This window comes from Rasamsonia emersonii (assembly GCF_000968595.1).
Source record: "Rasamsonia emersonii CBS 393.64 chromosome Unknown ctg1118621759979, whole genome shotgun sequence".
NCBI classification, from domain to species: Eukaryota; Fungi; Ascomycota; class Eurotiomycetes; order Eurotiales; family Trichocomaceae; genus Rasamsonia; species Rasamsonia emersonii.
The window spans coordinates 37410-60203 of record NW_013563308.1 but is presented as its reverse complement, the minus strand read 5'-3'; the positions used below and the strand labels follow the sequence as shown (position 1 = coordinate 60203).

General features: G+C 50.0%; 6 protein-coding genes across 6 annotated transcripts; 3 read left to right on the top strand and 3 right to left on the bottom strand.

Annotated features, from left to right (window-relative positions):
• Nucleotides 1-1066: 1066 nt before the first annotated feature.
• Nucleotides 1067-2344, top strand: T310_1207 (Vacuolar protein sorting-associated protein; the record flags this gene model as incomplete). The annotated part of the gene is made up of 4 exons (XM_013475900.1): nt 1067-1330; nt 1416-1662; nt 1744-2237; nt 2294-2344. The coding sequence occupies 4 exons, from the start codon at nt 1067-1069 to the stop codon at nt 2342-2344; spliced, it is 1056 nt and encodes a 351-aa protein (XP_013331354.1).
• Nucleotides 2345-3639: 1295 nt separating this feature from the next.
• Nucleotides 3640-6104, bottom strand: T310_1206 (Zinc-binding oxidoreductase; the record flags this gene model as incomplete). The annotated part of the gene is made up of 5 exons (XM_013475899.1): nt 3640-4785; nt 5233-5289; nt 5581-5694; nt 5855-5892; nt 5930-6104. 5 exons carry the CDS (start codon nt 6102-6104, stop codon nt 3640-3642), a joined length of 1530 nt encoding a protein of 509 aa, XP_013331353.1.
• Nucleotides 6105-6321: 217 nt separating this feature from the next.
• On the top strand, nt 6322-6815 carry T310_1205 (uncharacterized protein; the record flags this gene model as incomplete). Its single annotated transcript, XM_013475898.1, has 2 exons — nt 6322-6568; nt 6643-6815. 2 exons carry the CDS (start codon nt 6322-6324, stop codon nt 6813-6815), a joined length of 420 nt encoding a protein of 139 aa, XP_013331352.1.
• A 1525-nt stretch (nt 6816-8340) lies between these two features.
• On the bottom strand, nt 8341-9940 carry T310_1204 (uncharacterized protein; the record flags this gene model as incomplete). The annotated part of the gene is made up of 2 exons (XM_013475897.1): nt 8341-9222; nt 9284-9940. The coding sequence occupies 2 exons, from the start codon at nt 9938-9940 to the stop codon at nt 8341-8343; spliced, it is 1539 nt and encodes a 512-aa protein (XP_013331351.1).
• A 1573-nt stretch (nt 9941-11513) lies between these two features.
• T310_1203 (CBS domain protein) lies at nt 11514-15775 on the top strand (the record flags this gene model as incomplete). The annotated part of the gene is made up of 14 exons (XM_013475896.1): nt 11514-11785; nt 11843-12623; nt 12770-12902; nt 12962-13377; nt 13475-13816; nt 14025-14111; nt 14218-14396; nt 14449-14704; nt 15021-15076; nt 15261-15274; nt 15452-15456; nt 15497-15508; nt 15572-15589; nt 15635-15775. 14 exons carry the CDS (start codon nt 11514-11516, stop codon nt 15773-15775), a joined length of 2712 nt encoding a protein of 903 aa, XP_013331350.1.
• Nucleotides 15776-16412: 637 nt separating this feature from the next.
• On the bottom strand, nt 16413-19458 carry T310_1202 (uncharacterized protein; the record flags this gene model as incomplete). Its single annotated transcript, XM_013475895.1, has 11 exons — nt 16413-16524; nt 16555-16584; nt 16665-16723; nt 16781-16862; nt 16896-16949; nt 17004-17063; nt 17261-17337; nt 17445-17448; nt 17507-17524; nt 18001-18024; nt 18131-19458. The coding sequence occupies 11 exons, from the start codon at nt 19456-19458 to the stop codon at nt 16413-16415; spliced, it is 1848 nt and encodes a 615-aa protein (XP_013331349.1).
• Nucleotides 19459-22794: the final 3336 nt, after the last annotated feature.

Here is a 22794-nt window from a genome sequence, read left to right as displayed (position 1 = left end):
CCCGCGTCGCAAAAATTGAAGCCGAGATGGATTGCTGACGACACGACTCTAGCCCACTAAACGACCCCACAAAGTTTAGACAGAGGTTCAAGGTGTGGATTTGGGTGTGGATATATGCGAAAGATGTTAGAGCTTGGGCGCCGTTTGATGCCAGCGCTGCTTTGTACGCTTAGTCTACGCCGGTGCTTCTTCTCTCTATACTACTAAATCGTGTACATCATCTGCAAAATGAGCATTTTGATTGATATCTTCTGGACCAATTGTAATTGACGAATCTGATTATTTTTTGATGGGAACCCCCATTTGCCACAACTTGTCTCTCAAGATATCTGGGGGTATTTAATGAGTTGGATGTACACTCTTAAGCTTTGCCTTTTCTGTATTGTTTGCCTTCGAGCTTCAGATTGATCGTAATCTTGCAAGACGAGTAATTTATCTGATCAATTGGACCAGTCGATTTTGCTAGGTTGAGGCGGTCTTCCAGTTGAGATGGGCGCGTGACATGTACCAAGCTATCGGTATGGTCAGAATCGTCTCTTTTCGTAGAGATGGCGTTAAATACAACATACGCGATTCTGGAGGAGAACAGACTGCAAATAATGACTCCAGCTATTTTTCGCCCAAACTTTCCACAGTTATTTCTCTGCGATTAGAATTTGTTTTCTCATTGCATGGGGTTGGTTTTTTGTTATCAGAAAACGTGATCGATCGGCCACGGACCAGACCGCGCCAAGGCCCATTTGCTGACGCCCGTTACCTTGTCAGCTCCGGCCAGGCGCATCACCATTCACTCGATTGTCCCTGACATTCAGAAGCGGTGCTCGTTTCAGAAACCATTGACAACTTACAGAGGGCGGCCTTATTTGATAGTCCCTCCCCTCTTAGGTGCCTCTTCCGCCTTTTTACCTGCGCAGGAACCGTGTTCCCAGGCGTTCTCGTGCAGATTTGCGGAACCAACAATTCCATGCTGTCTACGCCGCCCCCAGCCCAGCACTCCTGAGCATCTCCTCCTTCCTACCTCTACGTCCAGGATACTCGCACCTACTGATTACTCAGCTGCTTCCTCATGGCCTCAGCCGGTGGTCTGACGCGCCGAAGAGGAGGCGGTCGAGTCGGCGGAGATGACGATAACAGCAGCCGAGTGTCCTCCCCGACTCCCCGAAACGGGACATACGACAGTCGAATACCGGAGACCTCTTATACTGGGGGAGAAAATGGTCACAAGATTGCCTTTGATCCCAGAGATATCAGTGAGAGTGAGGAGCGGAGCAAGCAGCCCAAGCTGACGCTGATGGAAGAGGTGTTGCTGTTGGGACTAAAAGACAAGCAAGTAGGTTTCTTTTTTTTCCCGCTGTAGCCTTTGAAGTAGATAAATTTCTTTTACTGATAAGTTGTCTCTTCTATCTCCGGTGTAGGGCTACTTATCTTTCTGGAATGAAAATATCTCGTACGCTCTACGAGGATGCATCGTTATCGAATTGGCTTTCAGGGGCCGCATAAGCATGCAGAAGGATTCTTCTCGACGACGATTTCCGTTGGCCGATAGGGTGATCGAAGTGATCGACGACACACTGACTGGAGAGGTCTTGCTGGACGAGGCGCTAAAAATGATGAAATCAAGCGAGAAGATGAGCGTCAGCTCTTGGATTGACCTGATGAGCGGTGCGTTGACTCGAGCAGGAATTTCTTTTTTTTTTTCGCGAGAAGAAACCCCGCCGCTGACCTCTGGCAACTGATATATAGGCGAAACATGGAACTTGATGAAGATTGGCTATCAGCTGAAGCAAGTGCGCGAGCGTCTCGCGAAGGGGCTTGTGGACAAAGGCATCCTCCGTACTGAGAAGCGCAACTTCCTGCTGTTCGACATGGCCACCCACCCTGTCGCCGACTCAGGTGCTAAAGAAGATCTCTATCGGCGGGTCCGCAGCGTGTGTAGTAACCGCACCGTGATTCTGCCTCCGACTTCGTGGCTCCCAGAAGACGTCGAGTTCCGATATTTGCGGACGATATGCATGGTTTGTGCTGCCTACGCGGCCAATGTGCTGGAGAACGCACTGGTCACGATGAGCCATGAGGCTCGAGAGCGGGCCTTTGCTCAGGTGGACGAGTTACTAGCGGAATACTCACAGTGGCCTTTTGGCCGGCGGAGTGGCGGCTCGCAAGGCATTGGCGCGAACCTGGCGCAGGCCGTCAACGAGGAGATCAACAAGGCAAAGGACCGGGAGCTCCAGCTGGAGGTGCGTTCTCTGCGTGACGGATCCATACTGCTCCCTCGAATACTGACAGGACCTAGGTCATCGCTGCATGTTTAAGCGTATTTACCAGGCTCGATTCCCTGCTTTGAGCCAGCTTTGATACACCTTTATTACTTGTTCTCAGTATTCACACGCACAGGTTATATGAGGGATCTGGATCTTTTATCTCTCATTTTTATGTGATTCCTTTCCAGCAGGCGGTTTGGAACAATGCTAAGCCTTTTTTTTTTCTCTGTCGTTAGTTCTGCAAAAAATTTCATTGTGACATTACGGTTTTATTTTTCTTCTTTTTCTTCATTCTAATTCCAACTTACGCAGGTATCGGATGCCTACAGTCAAACTAACCCCAATTAACAGAGAAGAATTGATGGATGTGTGTACTGTACAAGTTGATAAGCCACCGAATTGCCACCGCAAATTGCTGCGATCATGGAGTGAGAGAGGTCCTTTATTTACTATACTTGACTGACCACCAAGTTTACTCTTTCATTTACGCTGTCAATTATTTCGAATGTTCTGTCCATGCATGACCGACCGCTTTTGACATTTTTTTCCTTTTCGTTTCCTTTTCGTTCCTGTTCTTTTTTTTTTTCTAATTCACATCATCATCATCAGAAGGCACCCTTCACTCACATGTGTACTCACACAGACACAAAAGACGCAGAGAGAGGAAAGAAGAAGGAAGGAAGGAAGGAGGGGAACAGGAAGAGAGAGAGGGAGAGAGACGGGGAGACTATCCACGGGAACAATTTCCACTGCTTGAATCAATCTCCTTCTCAATCGACTCGTGCAGGTTCATATCAGACCCTTGTTTTTGTTTTTGTTTTTGTTTTTGTTTTTGTTTTTGTTTTGTATCCTTTCTCCCTTCCCTTCTTCTTCTTCTTCTTCTTCTCCTCTCTTTTCACTCCACTATTCTACTACTGACGCTACTTGGCTTTATTTTTCCCCTCTTTTCTCAATGTACCTTGCCCTGTGTCTATCTATCTATCTTATCTATCTATCTCGTCCCCACGGAGGCAGGGTAACTGAACTGAGTCGAACTTGAAAAACGTCGGGCAAGGATTGGTTTGATTTACTGCTGCTGCTGATAGTGCGACTACTACTGAGATTTACTTGACTGACTGGTCATCGGCTTACTTGTTATTCTTGCTACTGAATTTGCTTTTTTTTTGTGTTTCTCTTTCAATGAACATGTTTTAATTGGTCTTGTGGTTGGTTTGTTGTTTTTTTTTGCCTTTTTTTTTCCCCTCTTGTGTTCTATTTTAGCCTATTTAGTGTGTGTAATGTCATACGCTTATGATTTGAAAAAGAAAAAAGAATCAAATTTATCTTAGATTAATACCGCTTCTTTCTTTTTTATTCTTTTTTTTCTTTTTTATATATCTTAAGAAATCGCAGGATCTACCCTTAACACAACCTTCCCTTTCCCTCCGCCCTCGTTCTCTGCTCGGATCATCGCATCCCTCCCCTGCAGCAGGTCCACGACCTCAAAACGCGTCACGGGCTTCACGTCCCCCTTTTCGATCAACTGCGCGATCTTGGCGAGATGGTTCCCGTTCGGTCTCGCGATGACCAGCTCGCTCGTCAACTGCCGGCTCTGGATCTCTGTCCGCTCGTCCTGTTCGGCCGGTCTCTCGGGATGCCCCGAGGGCGGACGGCAGATGGATAGGACGTGTCCGTGATCATTCACGACGACGGGCGAGTGCACCTGTCGGAGCGTCGCGCCGCCCCTGCACTCGATCACGATGTCCACGGGGTCCCATCCATTCTCGCGGAATGCTGCCGGGATGTCCGTCGCCGCCGTCACCGCGTTGGCCCCCAGCTCCTTGCGGATGAAATTCAAGTCGTCGCGCTGGCCCATCGCGCAGACCCAGACGGTGACGTCCCGTTTCCCACCGCCCATCATGTGCGTGTTATACTCCGGGAACAGTTGCTGAGACTGCAGGAGCTGGAGGGCATGCATGCCAACTTCGTCCAAGGCGTTGGTCACCAGCACCCGCAGGGGCCTCTCAGCCGGTCGGTTGGAGATCCCGTCGTCCGGGTCGAGGCCCGCGTGCACGAAGAACGCCTGGAACGCCGTCAGGCCGGCGAGAGGCAGGGCGGCCGCTTCGGCGAAGGACAGATTTCGCGGCTTGAACGCCAGCTCGCCCTCCGTGGCCAGGGTGTAATCTGCCGCTGCGCCGTCCCGGTCGAAGCTCAGCAATCCGAATACCTCGTCGCCGACCTTGAACTTGGGACCGTTGGAATTGAACTGATCCTCTGTCGGGGTGCTGATGACCTTGCCACTGAATTCATGTGCGGGTATGAGTCCATGTGCTTGGCGCTCTGTTGAGCTGTTGAGGACGTTCCTACAGGCCAGTTCTCCGGCACATGGAACTGCGGCTTGGACTTTGATCAGGTACTCTGTCGGCGAGGGCGTCGGGGTTGGGAAGGCGGTATCGTAGATTAACGATGACGCTGTTGGGGGGTTCTTGCTGTCGTATGGCCCTGGTGGAAGGTGGAGGGCTTGCATTCTCTCCGGCACGTATGTCTGTTCCGTCATTGTAGTTGGACTCCTAATTATACTCAAATGGTATTGTTGTCAGATATAATTCCAAACCACTCCTGCAAGATCCTGGCATTAGACGAATGATTCAAGGAGCCTTCTCTGCCCTGTTCCCGGGAGCGGAATCGTATAACTGCTGGGAAATTGCGTTGTTTGAATTCGACTATCCAAAGACTCTCACTCCGTTCGTATCATGGCATGCAAATTAGACTATGTTGTATAACATATTCCTCGCAGATAAAGAGAGATCTGTGTCAAAAGTCCCACGAATGGTACATCAGTCATCAAAACTGGTTGTGTATATATTCAAGAAAAAAGAATCAATCAGTCGAAGATATCTAGATATGGATCATTCACTGACTGGTGTTCCCCGGATTTCTTAATACTGACGTAGATCTGTGATTAGGTTAGCGCCGCCACGACGTCACATACCTGCAGTAAGAGCACGAAAAAGAGGATATAAAAAGGTACAACGTGAATCCAGGCCAGCTGGAAGGAAAGAAAGTGATACAACAAAATCGATTGTAGCTGACATATTCTCTGTTAGTGCCATTGTAATCGCACCGAACCGTGCTGTTTATGAAAAGCCCATTAAGGAAAAGAACTGCCGTATACGGCGTACTCATTGGAGGAACCACAGCCCGTGCGGCCTATGCTTGTCGGAAATGTCACATGACAGTAGACTGTCTATATTGGATTTCTTGTTAACTTTCGAAATTGAATTGACTCTGTTGACATAGAGGTTCCGAGCACCACTGCAGAGTAAGATGTCTGCCTCACCTTTAGCCCGTCGACGAACTCAGAAAGTTCCTCAGAGCGTTCAAACAAGCTTCCAGTGGCCCAGGAACAAGGCAAACGGGTGGCACCAACTGAAGGTTCGTTTAGACCACGTGGCTGGGAAATTTACGACACGAGAGAGATCTCCGGCGATTCGAGATACACGCTCTCGTGGAGTCTTGGGCTTGGGGCTGAACCTTGTCCACCCTTAATCGCTGATTGGTTTGGCCTTGGCGACACAAACAAATCTGCGGTCTGTCGGCTATCACGGACTCACCAGCCTCTGTTCGGCTCGGTGGCTGCAAGGTGAGTTATCTGTCCATGTAGTCACTGTGGGCCAAAGTATACTAACAGAGAATGGCAGGGGTTGCAAGGCACGGCAGAGAAGCGCTAAGAGTGAAGGCTGCGGATTCCAGTTCTTCAGCACGGGGGCATCCCAGCGGCTCTTTCAGCAGTCCCGAGGTCGTAGCCAGTCCAGAGCCGGCAAAATACGCCGCGAGTAAGTGTAAGCGATGAAAGTGAGACATTGTGCGTACCGTCATCTTTTGGACGAGTCAGGAGAGCGCAGTGCCATTTGTGGTAGTTGCCTCGATGGAGACCGCTGCTTGGCTCTCCACGCCCTGTACTTAGGTCTTGCAGCGACGACCCTCAGCTAGCCAGAGCCAGAGACGCCATTTCCAGCCTAAGGGAGCTTTTAGTAGTCGGTCGCTGTGAAGTCGCGGATGGCGCTTCTCACCTTATAATATGCCTGCCTATACCTGGAAGTTATCCAGCCGCTATACTGACAGTTTTGCGTGTACGGAGTATCGCATCAAGAAAGATCCAACGGAAGAGGATTCGAGAGAAAGCTCCATGCTCTTTCGACTGATGCGGAGAGCATCTATCCAGGCGTCACACGACCGGAGAAATTCTGCAGGGCGCACAACCTGGGGCTCCGTGAACTGCAAGGGACGCCGATCAGATGACGATGGAAATAGCACGTTCTGGCAAGGTGAGTAGAGGATGATGTAAGGCGTGATGGATATGGTATGAGAGTTGTTACTTATCTCGTTGAATTATGTGCAGGTTATCAAGAACCGCTATCCCCCACTGCAAGGATAGCCATATCGTATCCTAGATATTCCATCTCCTGTGACCAAAGCTGGGGTGATTACGTGCATGAAGAGGAGCAAGGCGCGTCAGCGGATGCCTCGAAATTGAAGGTATGTACTCCGCACATAATTAGGACTGTGTATTAGGAGAAAAGGTTGTGACACATGGATGCCCGCGACTCCTCGTGGGTTGTTGCTTCTGGATCTGTGGTCAAGCTGCCCTCCCCCTCCTCCCCTTCTGCACGTGCTTCTTGCCCTTGCCATACACGATAGACCAGCGGATGGATTCAACCCTTGGCTCCTTTCTTCGTCCCTTGTATGACTACGACAAGATGGATGTGCTGAGGAATTACTCCCTTAATTTCTTGCCTGGACATCCTACTATGTTGGACCCTTACAGTGGCCAACATCCTTCCTAACTCCTATGCAGAAGCATAGGAGCCCTCCATCTCTGATTTATTAGGGATCTTCTGTGACCACCCTCGCTACTTACTTCTCAACTCAATTTACAATGCGATAAACCTCAAGTCACAGCCATTCACTGAAATACATTGATCGATTTGTTTCGCGCATCATGAGTGTCCTCCTGACTGACGCTCATTATTCCCCTTTCATCGTCAAGGCGCCAACAGCTATTATTCATCCACCCTCACGGCCATCGCCACGAGCATCCAATTCGAAAAAATCAACAATAATCCGGAAGAAGAAATCGTCTCCGCCACTGTCACTGCCACTGCCAGCTTATACGACTGCCAATCCGTTTCTCTACCGGGTCTCTGCCCACTCCTTTACTCATTCGTGGCCGACGCACAAACTGGTTTCGTGTCCACGGTGCAGCGGTAACGTCCGCGACGAACAACAACAATACGACGACGACGACGACGACGACGACGAATCCAGTGCTGAGAAGAAGAAGGACGATCTCCTTCTTCTTAGCTCTTCGTCTTATCAGTCGCGGAGCGTTCTTGTCAGATCTCGCGTATCAGCCTCATCACCATCGTCATCTTGTACTTCTTCTTCTTCTCCCTCATCACTGCTCGGATATGAGCCAGACGAGTTGTTTGATTTTTAATTGTTCAACCATCGAAAGAAGTTAACTTTCCATCCAAGGCATATGTTTCCAAATCTGCGGACGGATAAAATATTACGAGGACGATGCGGGTCAGGGTCGTTCAGGACTATGTCTATATATCCTCGCTGGTATGGAGCACGAACCGACAAAAGGTCTCTGCCTTTCGTTTTTGCATTTCAGACTTCTTGCATTGCATGTTACGGCGTTTGGGAGGACTGACAGGCGCACATCGGTTTTCTTTTTCTTTTTCTTTTCTTTCTTTTCCTTCCAAGAAAGGCAAACTTTAAATACATCTTATTTATTGCTTAATGAAGCAGTTGACTTAATGATAGTCACGGTTAATGGACATATATATATCACTCATCATCCTCAACAAGATCATCAATTGGATTGCTGAACAAAAAAAAAGTCAAGAAGAGAAAACGTCCAAAGTCCAAGACCCACCAACCAATAATGACCGTCAATTCAATCACCCAAACAGAACAGAGAAAGAATAACGAGAGTTTCACACCGAAGTGTGAAAGACAAGAAAAGAATAGACAGCAAACCCAGTCTGCTGCTGCTGAACTTTGGAGGAAAAAAAAACAAAAACGTCCAACACTAGGATTTCTGTTTCACAGTCGACGACCCCTCTTCGCGGGAGGTCCGCGAGGACCGCTGCCGTCTTCTGGCTTTTATCTTGCTGTCAACTGCTGAAGGGCTCGGTATAGGTAAAGGAAGTTCCTTATTCTTTAGGTCGTCGGATGTTACTGTTGTTGCTGCTGTTGCTGTTTGTGTTGGTGCTCCTGGAGTTTGTGTTGTCGTCGACTTTGACGTCGACGTTATCGTCCTCGTGATGGGCGAGGGCGAGGGCAAAGAGCCAGAGTTTGAATTGCTCGAGGAAAGCTGGCCGACCAGCTGGGCGATCTTCTCGTTCAGGGCGGCGATCTCGGTGTCCTTCTCCTGCAGGGCGCGCAGGTAGCGCTTCTCGTCCTTCTTGTAGCCCTTGACGTCCTTCTTGAAGAGCTTGATCTCGTCGCGGTACTGGCGCAGCTTGCTCTCCAGCGTGGCATTGTGGTATTCCAGCTCCACGATGCGGAAGTGCAGCGCTGCCGTTTCGTTCCGGTGACAGGAGCAATCAGACATGTGGGAGAAAGTGCTGGGGCGGCGGCCCTTGGGAGGGCTATAACAGGGTTCATGACTGTGATGGTGATTCGCTCGACAGCTATCGTCATGCGAAGCGTGTTGGATCTCCTGGTTCATTTGACTGTGGAAGTTCTGGAAGTTCTGGAGGCTGTAGCCGTTCTTCCGCATGCATATCCGGGGATCATACGGTTGTAGAAAGTCACTTTTCTCTTTCTCCTTCTCTTTCGTTGCGGATCCTGAATCCTGACCTGCCTTGACAGTCTCCTGAGTCTCTCGCGAAACAAGGGTTAGTTGAGCCTGCTTCTCCTCGCGTATGGTTTGTAGATCTCCTGGTGAATTGAACCAGGGTCGCCAGCCCTGAGGAACACGCAAAACATTAACGGAAGAAAACCTGAGGTTGATCCATGAGCCGACTTACATGCGGATCGTCAATCTTCAGCTCATTGAAGTTCAATTGCAGACCCTTCAGCATGTCTGTCCTTTGGGAGACATATGTGTCCCCCTCTCTCCCGTCTCGATCCGGGCTTTGGTCTCTCCGGAGCATGTTCCCGAAATCGCTCACTGTCAACACTGGTGGTTCACGGGCATAGCCCGAAATCAAAGATAGCCGCGGATCTTCCGATGCTTCATCTTCCTTCTTCTGCGAAGGGGAGAGGGGCGTTGATGATCTAGGAGGGTCGGTATCGTTGGGATTTTCGAAAGAGAAGGACCCAGGCAGCTCGACGCAGAACTCCTTGCTCGGCGGGCTTTTTGCGTCAGGCAGAGCCCTGACTGTCCCCGACTCGGATTGCTCGCTCGATTGAAACCGGCCCCGATCCAGTTCCGGCGACATTATGGGACCTGCTGGTATCGTATTTTGCGAGGCAGGCGCCGAGGAGAGAACGATGTTTTCGGATTCATAGCAGATGGAAACCTTGCTCTTGTGAAGGGACACGTTGGTCTTGCTGTTGCCGTCTGCGCTGTTGTTGTGGCCGAACATTGCGCTCAGCTGTTCAAAGGACTTTATACCCATGTTGGAGCCGATGTTGCGGAAGCCACTTTTCAGCTTCGGCGATTTGGGGGAGAATAAAGACATTGTGTCTCTGGATCAACCGACACAATGAGAAAAAATTGGAGAGGGCAGGAGGGGAGAGAGCGTGTTCCAGATCACTGCAAGCAGGATGAAAATAGAACAAAGTGGAACAGAGGAGAGAGATGCCAAACTGTTCTTAGAAAGAAGGAACAGAGCCCTGCATCCTTGCGCCACGCCATATGCGAGGAATTGATAACCGACGCCAACACGGTGACGTGTTAGGGGCGATTCGTCCCACGAGGTTCGAAAATCACGGACTCTTTCTCGGGATTCGGCGTCGGGTTTCGAACGTGCCTCTGTCGCTCCGCAGGAACATTTATTCAGCCTTGGCTACTTGAAGGTTCTTTAAGCTTGTAACTCCGCAGCTGAAAGAAACAGCTATACACGCAAGCGCACGGATGATCAACTCCACTGGGTGGGGGTGGTCAATATGAGATCAAGAACAGGAGAGAGGTTGGAATGTTGGCTCTCAGCCTTGCGGATAGTAACTCGACTGTTGGCACTATACGGTAGTTTGCATGTGTTGGAGTAACTAACTACATGGACAGGCATTTCAATCCAACAACTCGTACTGCCTGTCAAAGGACCTATCACCTCTCCTTCTTTGGCCATGATCTGGGAAACTGACAGACACGAGAAGTTGGAAGACCAAGGTTTGTGGGGGCGCTTTCCAGAATCCCACCGCGGAATCCTTCGAGGGCCTCTTGTACGGAGTGCTACGTGCATGGCTCAGTAGCTGCAGTCGTTCGTATACTCTGTTCGGTATAACAGAGGCTTGCCCGGTGGGTCCAACATCGTAGCCCACCCCGGGGCCCTGCCATGGGGGCCGCACAGTTGTCAGAAGGCTGACAGCCTAGAATATGTCAGATGTAACATTTACACCTGTGGCTATATCACTTGCATCTTATTACAATACCGCATCCCATAAATCCAATGCTGTGTTGCTCGCACTCTCAGAATCGCAAGTCGAAGAGCTCCCAGATTGGCGTGATGGAAAGAACCAAATCAGGCAGGTGGGACCGTGGGGGCCGTCAACAAACATAATACTAACCTTAATAGGATATCACGTGATACACAATAATCACGGGATTCCGGCTTGTCCGGCCACGTGGGTGGTCAGCTGAATCTCAATCAACAGGTCGGATGCCTACCTCTGGACAGTGACCTCTCGACTGAACTAAAGACAGAAAAGAAAAAAAAGAAGAAAAAGAGAGAAAAGACATATCAACAAGGTAACTGTATATTCTGAAATGTAGATCTGTCGTCGTTGTAATTATCATTGGTGGATTTGAAGTCCCATGAGAAGGCGCAGTCACGTGCTGGCTCAGCTGTCCTTCCAATCGCTTATCTAAGAGCTTCCTGACAAGCAACCACACCAGATACATGTACTCATTTCGAGATGTTTTCCACGCCAGACGACCTATTTGACATTTTGCTGTTAGCATAAATCATTGCCAATGAATATCGATAAATACGTCACGACATTTGGTTCTCGCAATGCCATTGGCAGCGCTTGTTCTTGCCCACAATCACCAGCTTCCAGCTTTGATCTTTCTGAACCAGCATCCGGTTGAGAATGTCAGTATACCGAGTCGACTGGGCCAGTGGCCAGGTTTACACGGAGAAGGAGATGGCTCCGGCCGTGGGATTCGCCAATGGCCCGTCCTGGGTCCATGAATCCCCTTTCCTGCACGTCGACTACGAGGAACGCAGCCCGTTGGGAGCGCCGACGCTGAGGCACTTGGCCACGAAGCAGACGCTGCGGGACCAGCGGAATCTCACTCCGTCGCATTTCGTAAATGTGCCCTGGTCGATCGCGAGGCATTTGTGGGATTATCTAAGCAGGAGGTAACTCCCCTTCGACATGTGCCTGCTGGAAACAGTCCTGAAAGTGTGACTCTACAGTGGCAAAAGGACGATGTATATGTGGAAAGTGTTCTGCACCGCGTATCCTACAGAGTTCAGGAAAGTCTCCAAGTACTGCGAAATGGTTATAGATCCTCCAAAAATGCCCATGCAAGAGTATCTGAGTCTGGTGAAAAATGACGCTTGCCGCTGGGTCGTTGGGCTGACCGTCTGCACCGAGTATGCACGCACTCCGGAGCTTGTCGAGGTAGCCCATGTCGAGAATATCGTAGCTCTGGAGATCAGCACCCCGTTGCAGACCCGTCTGGTGCTAGAGGATGAGGAGGTGGAGATAGCGGCCTTGAGTGACCGAATCGTGCGCACTTGGAGCGAGCTCGCAGAAGGATCGGGGGCATTCAAGCACCTTCGAGTGCTGAGGCTGTGCGGTCAGCAGAACCTGTCAGCAATCGTCTTCCAATACTTCAAAGCCTTCCCGTCGCTGCGGGTGTGCATCGCTGCGCGCTGCAGTGGGCTTACGACCCAGTCAGCCATGGAGCTCGCCCGGACGTACGGCTGGCAGGCAGAAACAGAAGGAGAACTATGGAAACTCTACAAATGCCCTGCTTCGCGCTCCAGCCAGAAATCTGGAACTGTGGTGAGTTGGGATGGCGACCCGAAGAACATGATCCCGCCTTCTGTCCAGCAAGATACTCCGGTTCTGGATTTCAAAATTGGACTCCGACGGGGGATTCCAAGAAAGGATTCTCAACGTGTGGTCTTTTGGCGGGAGGAGCTTGAGAGTGGGACAGGAGTAAAAAGGCGCAAGGATAGCAATGTCGCCGTGGGCGAGGAGATGGAACCGAGAAAGAGGAGCAAAAAACCCGTCATGAAGAATGCCAGACAAAAGGATCTGTCTGGACTTTTAGCAGAATTTTCATAGCAGGGAGTGTGTTGGGTTAGGAATTGAGAACTGTACTCCGTAACTAGATACAACTGCTTATCAATGCAACGGTCCGCATTGGAACCGCGGGACCGCGCTCCGCTCCACCGGCGATTGTTATTGACCGACTGCAGATCTCCGCATCCCAGCTCCGCCGCAAGCTGCTCTGCGTGTCGCGTCGTCTGTCGTCCGCTCGCGTTGCGATACCGTCCAGTCGACCGTCTCTCTTGCAACTGCAGAGTTGCATTCCAGCCCCTCCACCCACGGAGCGGCCATGGCGGACCAGCCGTCTTGCGCGGGGCAGGACCTCCCAGCCGAGTCTGCCATTCCCTCTCCGCGCTCCAGCACCGACTCCCGCTCCTCTCACGCGCGACACTCGTCAATGCGTCTTTCGCACCTCTCGTCTACCACGTCTCCTCACCGACAGAGCTTCAGAGACAGCCTGCACGCCATCCCCCAGTCTCCCCGGGCGCGGCGCCCGCAGTCTTTGACCCAGGCGGCCATCCAAGATCTGATCGACAATCCCCCAGTCCAGAATCCATCAGACCCGGCCTTTTCGGGCCGTGACTGGCGGCAGATATTGATAGGGGAGCTCGTCAGCCCAGACGATCTCAAGTTTGTGGAGGTCGATACCGGAATTGAGGAGGCTACCAACGTGCGTCTTCGTTTGCCTTGCACCGGCCTAGGAGGGGAAAAAAAGACATGAATATATATCATTGGAGAAATCCAACTTTTGCTAAGTCGTTCTGCAGATTCTGATCGATTCTGACGCCCCGGTACTGCTGATTCGGGAGACTCCTGAGCATACCTCTGCCGTCGGCACCTTTGACTACACGGATCTCAATGCGTACCTCCTGATGGTTGTGGGCTTGGCCCACCCGGCCGACGACCAGGTCACCGCGTTTCGGGAATTGGCGCAGAAGGCAAGGGAGGGAAGCAAGATACCATTGAAGGATGTCAAGGACCTCGGGCCCAAGGAACCCCTGACGACACTTCCCGTGTCGGCCAACCTGACGACGGCAGTCGAAACGTTTGGCAGCGGCGTCCACCGCATTGTCGTGGTGAAGGAGGACAGTGATGAAGTGGTTGGGATAGTCAGTCAGTCCAGGCTGGTCAGGTTTCTGTGGGAAAATGGCCGGAGTTTTCCGATTATCGACCAGCTGTATCCTCATCATCTGAAGGATCTTCGGATAGGTTCGCATAAAGTCATCTCGATCAAGTGGGTTATATTTCCTGTTTGTGAATTTGGATCCAGCTGACTTTGGGTGCAGTGGAGACAAACCTCTCTACCAGGCTCTGCAGCTTATGAGCAATGAGGGCATATCGTCTCTGGCGGTGGTGGACAATCACTTCAACGTGATTGGCAATATATCCACTGTGGACGTCAAGGTATGTTCCCTGCAGGTGTTAACAATACTACATTAAATAGATTCTTTACATTACATTTTGTATTACCTTTTGTTTTAGCGTTGTGACGGTTCTGACGTGTCTCTAGCTGTTGACGAAATCAACCTCCCTGCCCCTGCTGTATAACAGCTGTGTCCATTTTATCTCGGTTATCCTGTCGACGCGCGGGATGAACGAGGGGAAAGATTCGTTCCCGGTGTTCTATGTCAATCCGACCTCGACTCTGGCACACACAGTGGCTAAGATGGTAGCTACCAAGTCGCATCGGTAAGAGACGACTCTTCCAGGTCGAGCAGTCGACAGCGACTGACAGGTGCAGACTGTGGGTGACGGATCCGCAATCTCCTTCATCGTCAGGCCCGCCGACGCCTTCTCATTTCGCGGTGCATATGCCGGTGGGGGCGCCTCCAAGCAACTCTACTCAAGCGAATAGCCAGAATACCGCTCCTCCGCCTCAAAACTACACCCATCCCCATCATCCGACAGCGCAAGGCTACTCAGGCGGACAGTCCGCGCCGTCGATTCCGTCGTCGTCTCTGCCAGGGTCGCGGCTGTCGGGGCGGCTCGTGGGGGTTGTGAGCCTTACGGACATTCTCAATCTGTATGCGCGGGCGAGCGGATTGAAGCCGACCGATCCGGCAGAGACGCGGAGCCGCCGGCGTCGCAGCAGCAGCGCGAGTGTCAATGTTCGAAAGAGCGGTGATATTGGCAGGCAGCTAGAAGCGGCACGAGATAGATAGTTATCTGTCGTACTATCCCTAACCAGTCCATTTCTTCAGAATTCCATGGGAGTGATTCATGGCAGTCGCAATCAGTTGTGTCAGTCTGTTGTTCATTCGTTATTCATTCGTTATGGCAGTCAGGAATGAGATGAGTTTCTCGTATATATAGGACCAGAATGCAACGCAGTTGGCTATGGATATAATCTATCACCACATTAGTGTACAGTACGTAGGAGAAGAAGGTAGATGAATAGGTCTTCTACCTAGTAGGTAGGTAGGAACTCGAGCACACGTATAGGTACTGTACACTCGGATAATTCATAATTCAGTTAAGGGAGATTTATTTTTTTTCGTTTCTTTAACACAGACAACAAAGCACGCTATATCCATGATCGCTAGGTACATACAGTACAGTACATAAATGTAAGTAGTAGTAGGCTTAGTAGCCAATATACATACGCTCATCATCATCTTCTTTGAATTAATATCGCATCATGCGGCGGAAGCAGTTGAAGAAGAAGATTAACTGACGTGACTCAATCTCAATGAGATTATGTGATGTGATTTGTGAATAAGGAATGAATAACATGATTGATCCAGTCCATGTTAGTGTATTATATATATATATTATATATATGTAACCAGTACCTCGAATTAGTAGGTATTAGATGTTTGTCTGGTTGAGTCTACCTACCTACCTACCTAATCTATCTTACCTAGGTATTTTCGTACCTACTTGTGAGTTAGTATTAGCTAGCTAGCTAGCTAGATAGATAGATATAGATAGATAGAAATATACCATTCAATTCATTCAATTCATTGAATTCCACTGATCACACACACCGCATGCCATGCCCAATTCTTCAGTCTTTCTTCCGATTCAGCCCGAGGGCATGTATCCGGGAATGGGATGAGTCGGTCTGAAGATAGGTGTCTTGATACGATATATCTTAATAGAGTGGATCGATGGCTTAGTTCCATCGATTCGAAGAACCTGGTATTTACTCTGATGAAGGATGGAGGATATATAGGTATTCTTTTATTTTTTTAAAAAAAGGACTATTGATAGCAAAAATAAAAGGGACAAAAATTAAGGACCCAAAACTAAACGCAAATCACAATCCGATTAATCAATATAATAATAATAAATACAGTGCCTATCAGCGAAGAACTTGATAATAATACAATACCATGAACGACAATAAGTAAGACTAATCATCAATCCAAAGATAGCTAGCTAGCAATGTACATATGTACAGTACGTATGGACATGAATAGAATAGATACATATCATACATATTGTCGAAAAGACAGCGCAGTTTAGTTTTTTTCTTTCTTCTTTTCTCTTTTCTTTTTCCTACTCACTCCCTCGTTTGCTCGCTACATAACTCCCATCTGAGTATAGTTCGAATAGACGAATTGTCATGAATTGTCATTGTACAGGGTTTTTTTTTTGAAGGGTGTTGCAATGTGTGGTACGTGGTACGGGGGAATACCGATGTCGATGTCGACTTGTCGACCGGGGAAAAAAGGGGGAAAAAAATGACGTATGTCAGTTAAGTCACCCTTTACCCTGCTGGAGTGGACTGGCTTTCTTTTTTATAATGTAACTTTTATTAACCGCAAGAGAAGACATATCTTGAGGGATTGGATTTTGCAATCGACATAGGTACCTAAGGAAGTAGGTATAGGTAAATACATACCAAAGAACTCCGTAGTAGTTAATAATAGTACTGGTAGGTAGTACTAGTAGCATTCCCAATCCGACAAGTCAACCCCCATCCCATCGTGCCCAGTCACCCAGTCACCTCACCCAGTGGATATGACCGAGAACGGCAGAAGATCTTGATCCGCGATAGATCTGCAATGGATCTGCGATCGGAGAATTTCTTACTTACAGACACAAACTACTGAACACTATGTACATACACCTAGGTAGGTAGGTATCAGAATAATAATTCTCCGAATTGTAACCTTAATCATCCTCCTTTCTTCCTCTTCCTCCCGTATACTACCTAAAAGAGTAATTATGTAGGTTACCTACCTAGCTAGGGAGTTGCCTAGTCCTCGGAATTTTTTTTCAGTAGGATAGATAGAACTGATTCAAAAGTTAGCGTCAGTTATGTAACATAACCTCCCTCTACCTACTAACATACCTAACTCAGTCTCATTGCAGCTAAATACATCGATCGATACCTGGATAGGAAGGTACCTGGGTAGGTAGGTTAGGTTAGCTGGCTATGTAGCTAACGAACAAGCTCAAGCTCAAACTCAAACTCGAACTACAACTTAAAGCGTCCAGTACAATGCCTACAAGTATGTACAGTAGGTATGTAGGTATTAGAGTAGTAGTAGAGTCAAGAGGAGGTCCGTGCAAATGCCAAATGCCAAATGCCAATCTCCACTTACTTGCCTTGGACACCTAAGGTCCATCCTTGCCACACCCTGCCATGCTTGCCCCTGAATGGCTGGAACTTGAATCCTGCCTATCGTGTTAATTTACTTAGTAACCAACCCTATGCCTTAGGAACCTAACCTACTATTACTGGCTATAACCATGCCTACCTATCTAGGTAGGAAGAACAGTACATACATATCTGCAAAAGTACGAGTACGAATACGACTGCTGAGTCTAACCGTGTACGGAGTACATACCTACGACAGCCTATCTTCCTATCTAAGTAGTTACTATGTCCACTATATATGTAATGTCTGTATGTGCTCTATTACTACGTTTCTAGTAGGTAAATTTCAAGGAGTCAAAATAAAGGTATCTTGCATATACATGCATACGCAGGATCTAAGTATAGATAATAGGTGCTACGACTGAGAGTAGGCTTGTGCTATTCCTCTCTGGGTAGTAAATCGCGAACCTGACATGGCTCTGATCGGCAGTAACAGAACCTTGGTTCTCTAGCGGGGAAAAAAAAAAGCTAAACGCTTCACAGAAAAGTTAGACACTGAACCAATCCAAATTCATCTAGCGCTACCATAACAATACAGTTATCAGCAACCCACTTCCAGCAATCAACTCGTAACTTCATCGGGTATTGAGTTCAAAGAACGCACGCCGTCAAAAGTCCAAGCCTGCTAATCGTCGCCTCGCCAGAACAAACACAAGCAAATCTCAGTTTGTACACGAAACATACAAATATAGAATTACACGAGAAGACCTAAGTATAAGAGCAAGACATGCAGTATGCTGTAGAGGAAACGCAGACATGTGCATGTAAACGCTTGTAGACGCATGCGTAGACGCCTGCGGAGAGAAGACTCTACGCCGCCAACGTCAAGTCGCCGTCCAGCGTCTCCAGCGTCACCCAGTCATCAAACGTAGTAGTAGCAGGATCAGCCACCGGCGCCTGCCATTGAGGCCCACTCTCCAAACCCAACGCAAACCGTGTGAACTCGTCGTACTCCGGATCCACCTCGTCCGTCGACACCAGCACCGGCGGCTGCTTCACATCACTGTCTTCCTGCGTAGCCGAAGACGGCTTGTCATCCCCCGCGCTTGCCGGAGACGAGTTGGACGTCGGAGACGGCGACAGCTCCGGGGTTGGCCAAGTCTCCTGGCCCAGAGTCGTCAGGAGGTCGCCAGAGGACAGCAGCTGACTGTCGTCTTTCGAGAAAACTGGCTGGGGTTGGGCAGACTCCGACCGAGAGCGCGAAACAGCAGCATCATTGTTGCTGTTGCTGTTGCTGTTGTTGCTGTTGTTGCTGTTGTTGTTGTTGTTGTTGGTCGGCGTCCCCGCCCCGGACCGTTGCTGCTGCATCATCATCAAGGCATCAGGCGCAGAGGCCAGCCTTTGACGGAAGGGATGGCCCAGCCATGCGGATCCTGCGCCCATATGAGCCCGTTGCAAAACCTGCTGGCGCCAGGCCGCCACGGACTGCGCCTGCGCCTGCGGTGTCATCTGTTGGAACTGAGTGGTGGCAGCCGTCGTCGACGGCCAGGTTGGGCTCTGCGATGGAGTCAAGTACCCGGGGAACTGCTGCTGTAGGTTTGCGAAGTTGCCGTACGAGCTGCCAGGGCTCTGCACGTACGACGTCGCCGGGCTGCAAGCCGACGGAGACAAAACCAAGCCAGCCGCCGAATTGGCCGACATGGCGGAGACGGCGCTCATGGAGCGGTGGTGATGGTGGCCGGGCAAAAAGTCCCGAGCAGGGGGAATGTCGATGCGCATTTTCTGGACCCCGCCATCCTGAGAGACACGACCGGCCTGTCTGGTGCTGTTGGCACCGGCAGCAAAGGCGGCGAGCAACTGGCGCTGGAACTGCTCCTCGATCTGCATGTTCTGGGCCTGCAGCATGCGGAGGCGCTTCTCCTGATAGCGCTCGTCGACCTCTTCGTACATGGCCTCTTTCTCAACGATCTCCTTGGTGATGTTGAGGGCCTTGCCGGTGCGCTTCTTGTGCAGCATGGACGCTCGATTGGCCGACTCCAAGCGGGCATCCAGGCTGCGGTCCTTGCGCCGCGAGGCGGCTACAAAGGCGCTGGTATAGACGTCAGCATCGAAGATCCAAAGAGAGAGACGTTCAGCAGGGTGCGTACCGCTCCTGATTCTCCTCTCGAGACCGGGTGACGGGAGCAATGTCCACGTCGCCATCTTTGGTTCCCGATGACATGACTGCCCAAACCGGTCCACGTGCACTGGACCAGAAGCCTTTATGAGAGAGTGAAGCGATATATGTATGTATAAGATAAGATATACTCAATGTATCCCAGAGCCCGCAGCCCTGGTATATGTGAATCGAGAGATGGGAAGAATGAGATGAGAAAAGACGGGAGATGAGGTAGGAAATCCCACAGGCAGAGACTGCTGCAGCCTGGAGATGTGCGGGTTCAAATAGAGCAGGCACGTTCTGGGCCCTGCCTTCCTGGCTGACCCCGGATCGAGGACGCAGGCCTGGGCAGGCGGTCGAGAACCCTGGGCGGGGCAGCGGCTGTCAAACACTGACCTCGAACCCGTGGGTCGCCGAGGAGCGACCCAGAATGGTGCAGATTGGCCATCTCTGGGGAGAGTGTTGAGCCGGTGTCTTCTCAGTCAGCCTTATAATTTGAATAAATTATGTGTTCCTACCAGGATAGTACTGTCGAGCTCACCAAGCAGAAGTACGAGAGATTTCAGAAAATGACTCTTTACAGTACGCTGAGCACTGCAGGTATCGTGTACTGTGTCTGCAGGAGGAGTTGCTACTCGCTGCCCGGGTTTTCCCCGCGGACCAGCAGAGTTGTAACTGCGTGCCCTGGGAGGCCTGGCTGAGTTGCTGCAACCCCAAGAGCAGCAACCGCGGATCGGCGGCGCGCGAATGGCCGGGCAGCCGCGGTACCGCCGCCGCATCGGGCTTAGCGGCGCCTTTTTTGGGCGTGCGGGCCTTGGCTCCTGCCCTGTGCGCAAGCCAACGGGGCAGTCGGAATCGGAATGCGTGACCCTGCCTGCAGCTTGCGTAGGGCTCAGATCTGCCCCGCACCTGCCCACCTACGATCTGCACGATCCCCGTTGGCGTCGGCGCCAATCAGCGGCGGCCTGCTGCACGTCAGTCGTTATGACACTGGCCTCACTTCTGACGTTCGCGGCGACAACAGCGATGCGACCGTGTCCAACAGCTTTCCGGGCTCGACCGCAGATGAACATGCTCCGGAAGAGAGATAGCCCCGATCGCAGTCTAAAAAGTTGCAACGGCAGTGCGCGAACAGAGTACGACTGTACGAGAGATACGGCAGCTGCCAAGACGCGATATTAGGTACCTTACCTAGTGAAGAGAGATACCTAGGTAAGGAAGGCACTTTGGAGCTACAGTAGGATAGATTAGGCAGGTAGGTAGGGCTGAGCAGCTTGGCGTGTGCCCTATCCTCGACAGCCTATTGGCTCAGCGCTGCGGAAGCTGAGGCTTTCGTATTCGCCGCTCGCTCTCCACAGCCGAAACCCCAATCGTCCGTCGTTGGCCGGGCTTGGCTGGCTGGCTTGGCTGGGCTGGGCTCGTCTGCTGTAGGGTGGATTTTTTTTCCCCGGACGCCCGGAGGGGATGTCTTCGCCACCACTGCCACGGTCTAGCCTTTGCACGGTGTCTAGAACAGTGGCTGTAGTAGCTATCTCGAAGTAGACCTATTCGTCAAGATCTACTTGTTGCTTTGTGATTCTTAGTAGATATATTGATTGTACTGTAGGTATTGTATATACAGTACAGTACATAGACTTGTACAATCTCAAGTACAGTACCATCAGAAAAATGTACTGTATGTACAGTACCTAGATAGATACCTATCTAGGCAGGTATGAGTATTCTAGAGTGCACGTCCTGTACCTAGGTAGGCAATGTACGTAAGTCACCTTCCTAACTAGGTAAGCAAGCACCGTACCGGACCTAGGTACTTACAGTAAGAAGATTCAAATTTGAGGCAACCAGTCCAGACCGCTCAACCTACAAGACAATGCAGGGCACATGACCTGCCATTCTCCATCCGCCCAGCAATTCTTTATTTTATTTATGTAAATCTTAGCTTCTTGGCCGATCTGGGGTCGACCGGCCGTCGATCCCGAGTCTGCCCTAACTTGGGTAACTTAGGTGACTAACTGAGTAGATACCTATATAGGGAATTATTTTTACCTAACGGTATATATCTAGGTGTAGATAGGTAGTACCCATATCCAGCAGAGTGGAGCAGCAGGACTTCAATCCTCAAGGTCGAGACCATCCCTCCCTCCAAAAAATCAGTCGTATGTGAGTGTGGGGAGAAAAGAGAGATGGAAATCCCCCATGACATGATCTACATCGATCGATCGATCGATCAACATATCCCCGAAGTCCCCGACAAACCCTCCAAATTTTCGCCACAATCAACACAATCAACAAATCCAAAGACTTCACTCAGCCCTGTCGGAAAGTCCCGAAGAGGGCTGAGAGGGCTGAGCAAAAGCCCCATTATATAATGTGGCTTGAAGTTTCCATTTTTTTTCCCAGCCACTGGTGACTGTCGTCAGTGGTCACCTGATTCGATCGAGGATTTTTTTTTAGGTATGTGTGTTCCATTGCTCATTGCTTATTCGCCGCTGATTCTTCCTTACCTATCGGAAATTCTCCTTGCTACCAGGTAATGGACCTAGTGGATCTAGGAAGGTCTTACTTAATAATGGATAAGAATAACGTTAGACGCTTTCTTTCTTTCTTTTTTTTTGTCTTCTTTTTGGCCTTGATGATATGTCCTCATTCTCTGATAGGACGAAAACGCCGAGATAGATAGATACCAGGTAGATACCGAGATTGAACACCGAGATCGAGAGATCGGTCGAAAGGTCGATCGGTCGACAGGAGGTAGATACCTAGGTACTTTGTTGTAGTGTACTTGCACATAGTATTTCCCGTGCCGTTCCGGGCCAACAGATACAGACGAATTGATACTGGCGTACACACAACCACCTGTATGTAGCCCTGCACGGACTTCTGAGCGACTCATGTCGGATGCCGCCGAGCACCGCGGAAAAATACTGCTCGCTGTTCGCGACAACGGGATGGCGAATCACTTGCCTAGATAGGTAGGTAGGTACAGACGGTTAGGTAAGTACTTTAGGTAAATTGAGATCCTCAGGCCACGGTAAACGAAAGCGAAGGTATTGACTAATGACAATGATATCAATGCTGATATCCAAGATTCAGATTCAGACTTCAATAGAGTAGAATAGAATAGATAAATATACTGAATATACTAGCCAATGCCAAGGATAGTATACTGGTGACTTCCTCGGCCATGCCAGGAGACAATAAATGACAAGGAAATTGGACTGCGAATGGGAACAGGATATCTTTGGCAGAACAAGAGTGTGTCAGTGACTGAGTGTGAGAGAGCGGACCGCTGGGAATCCGAACCCATCTGTTCCAATATCAACATCATTCCTTTCCTTCTCTCGCATCTTCATCCCATCTCTCATCGGACGGCCGTCATG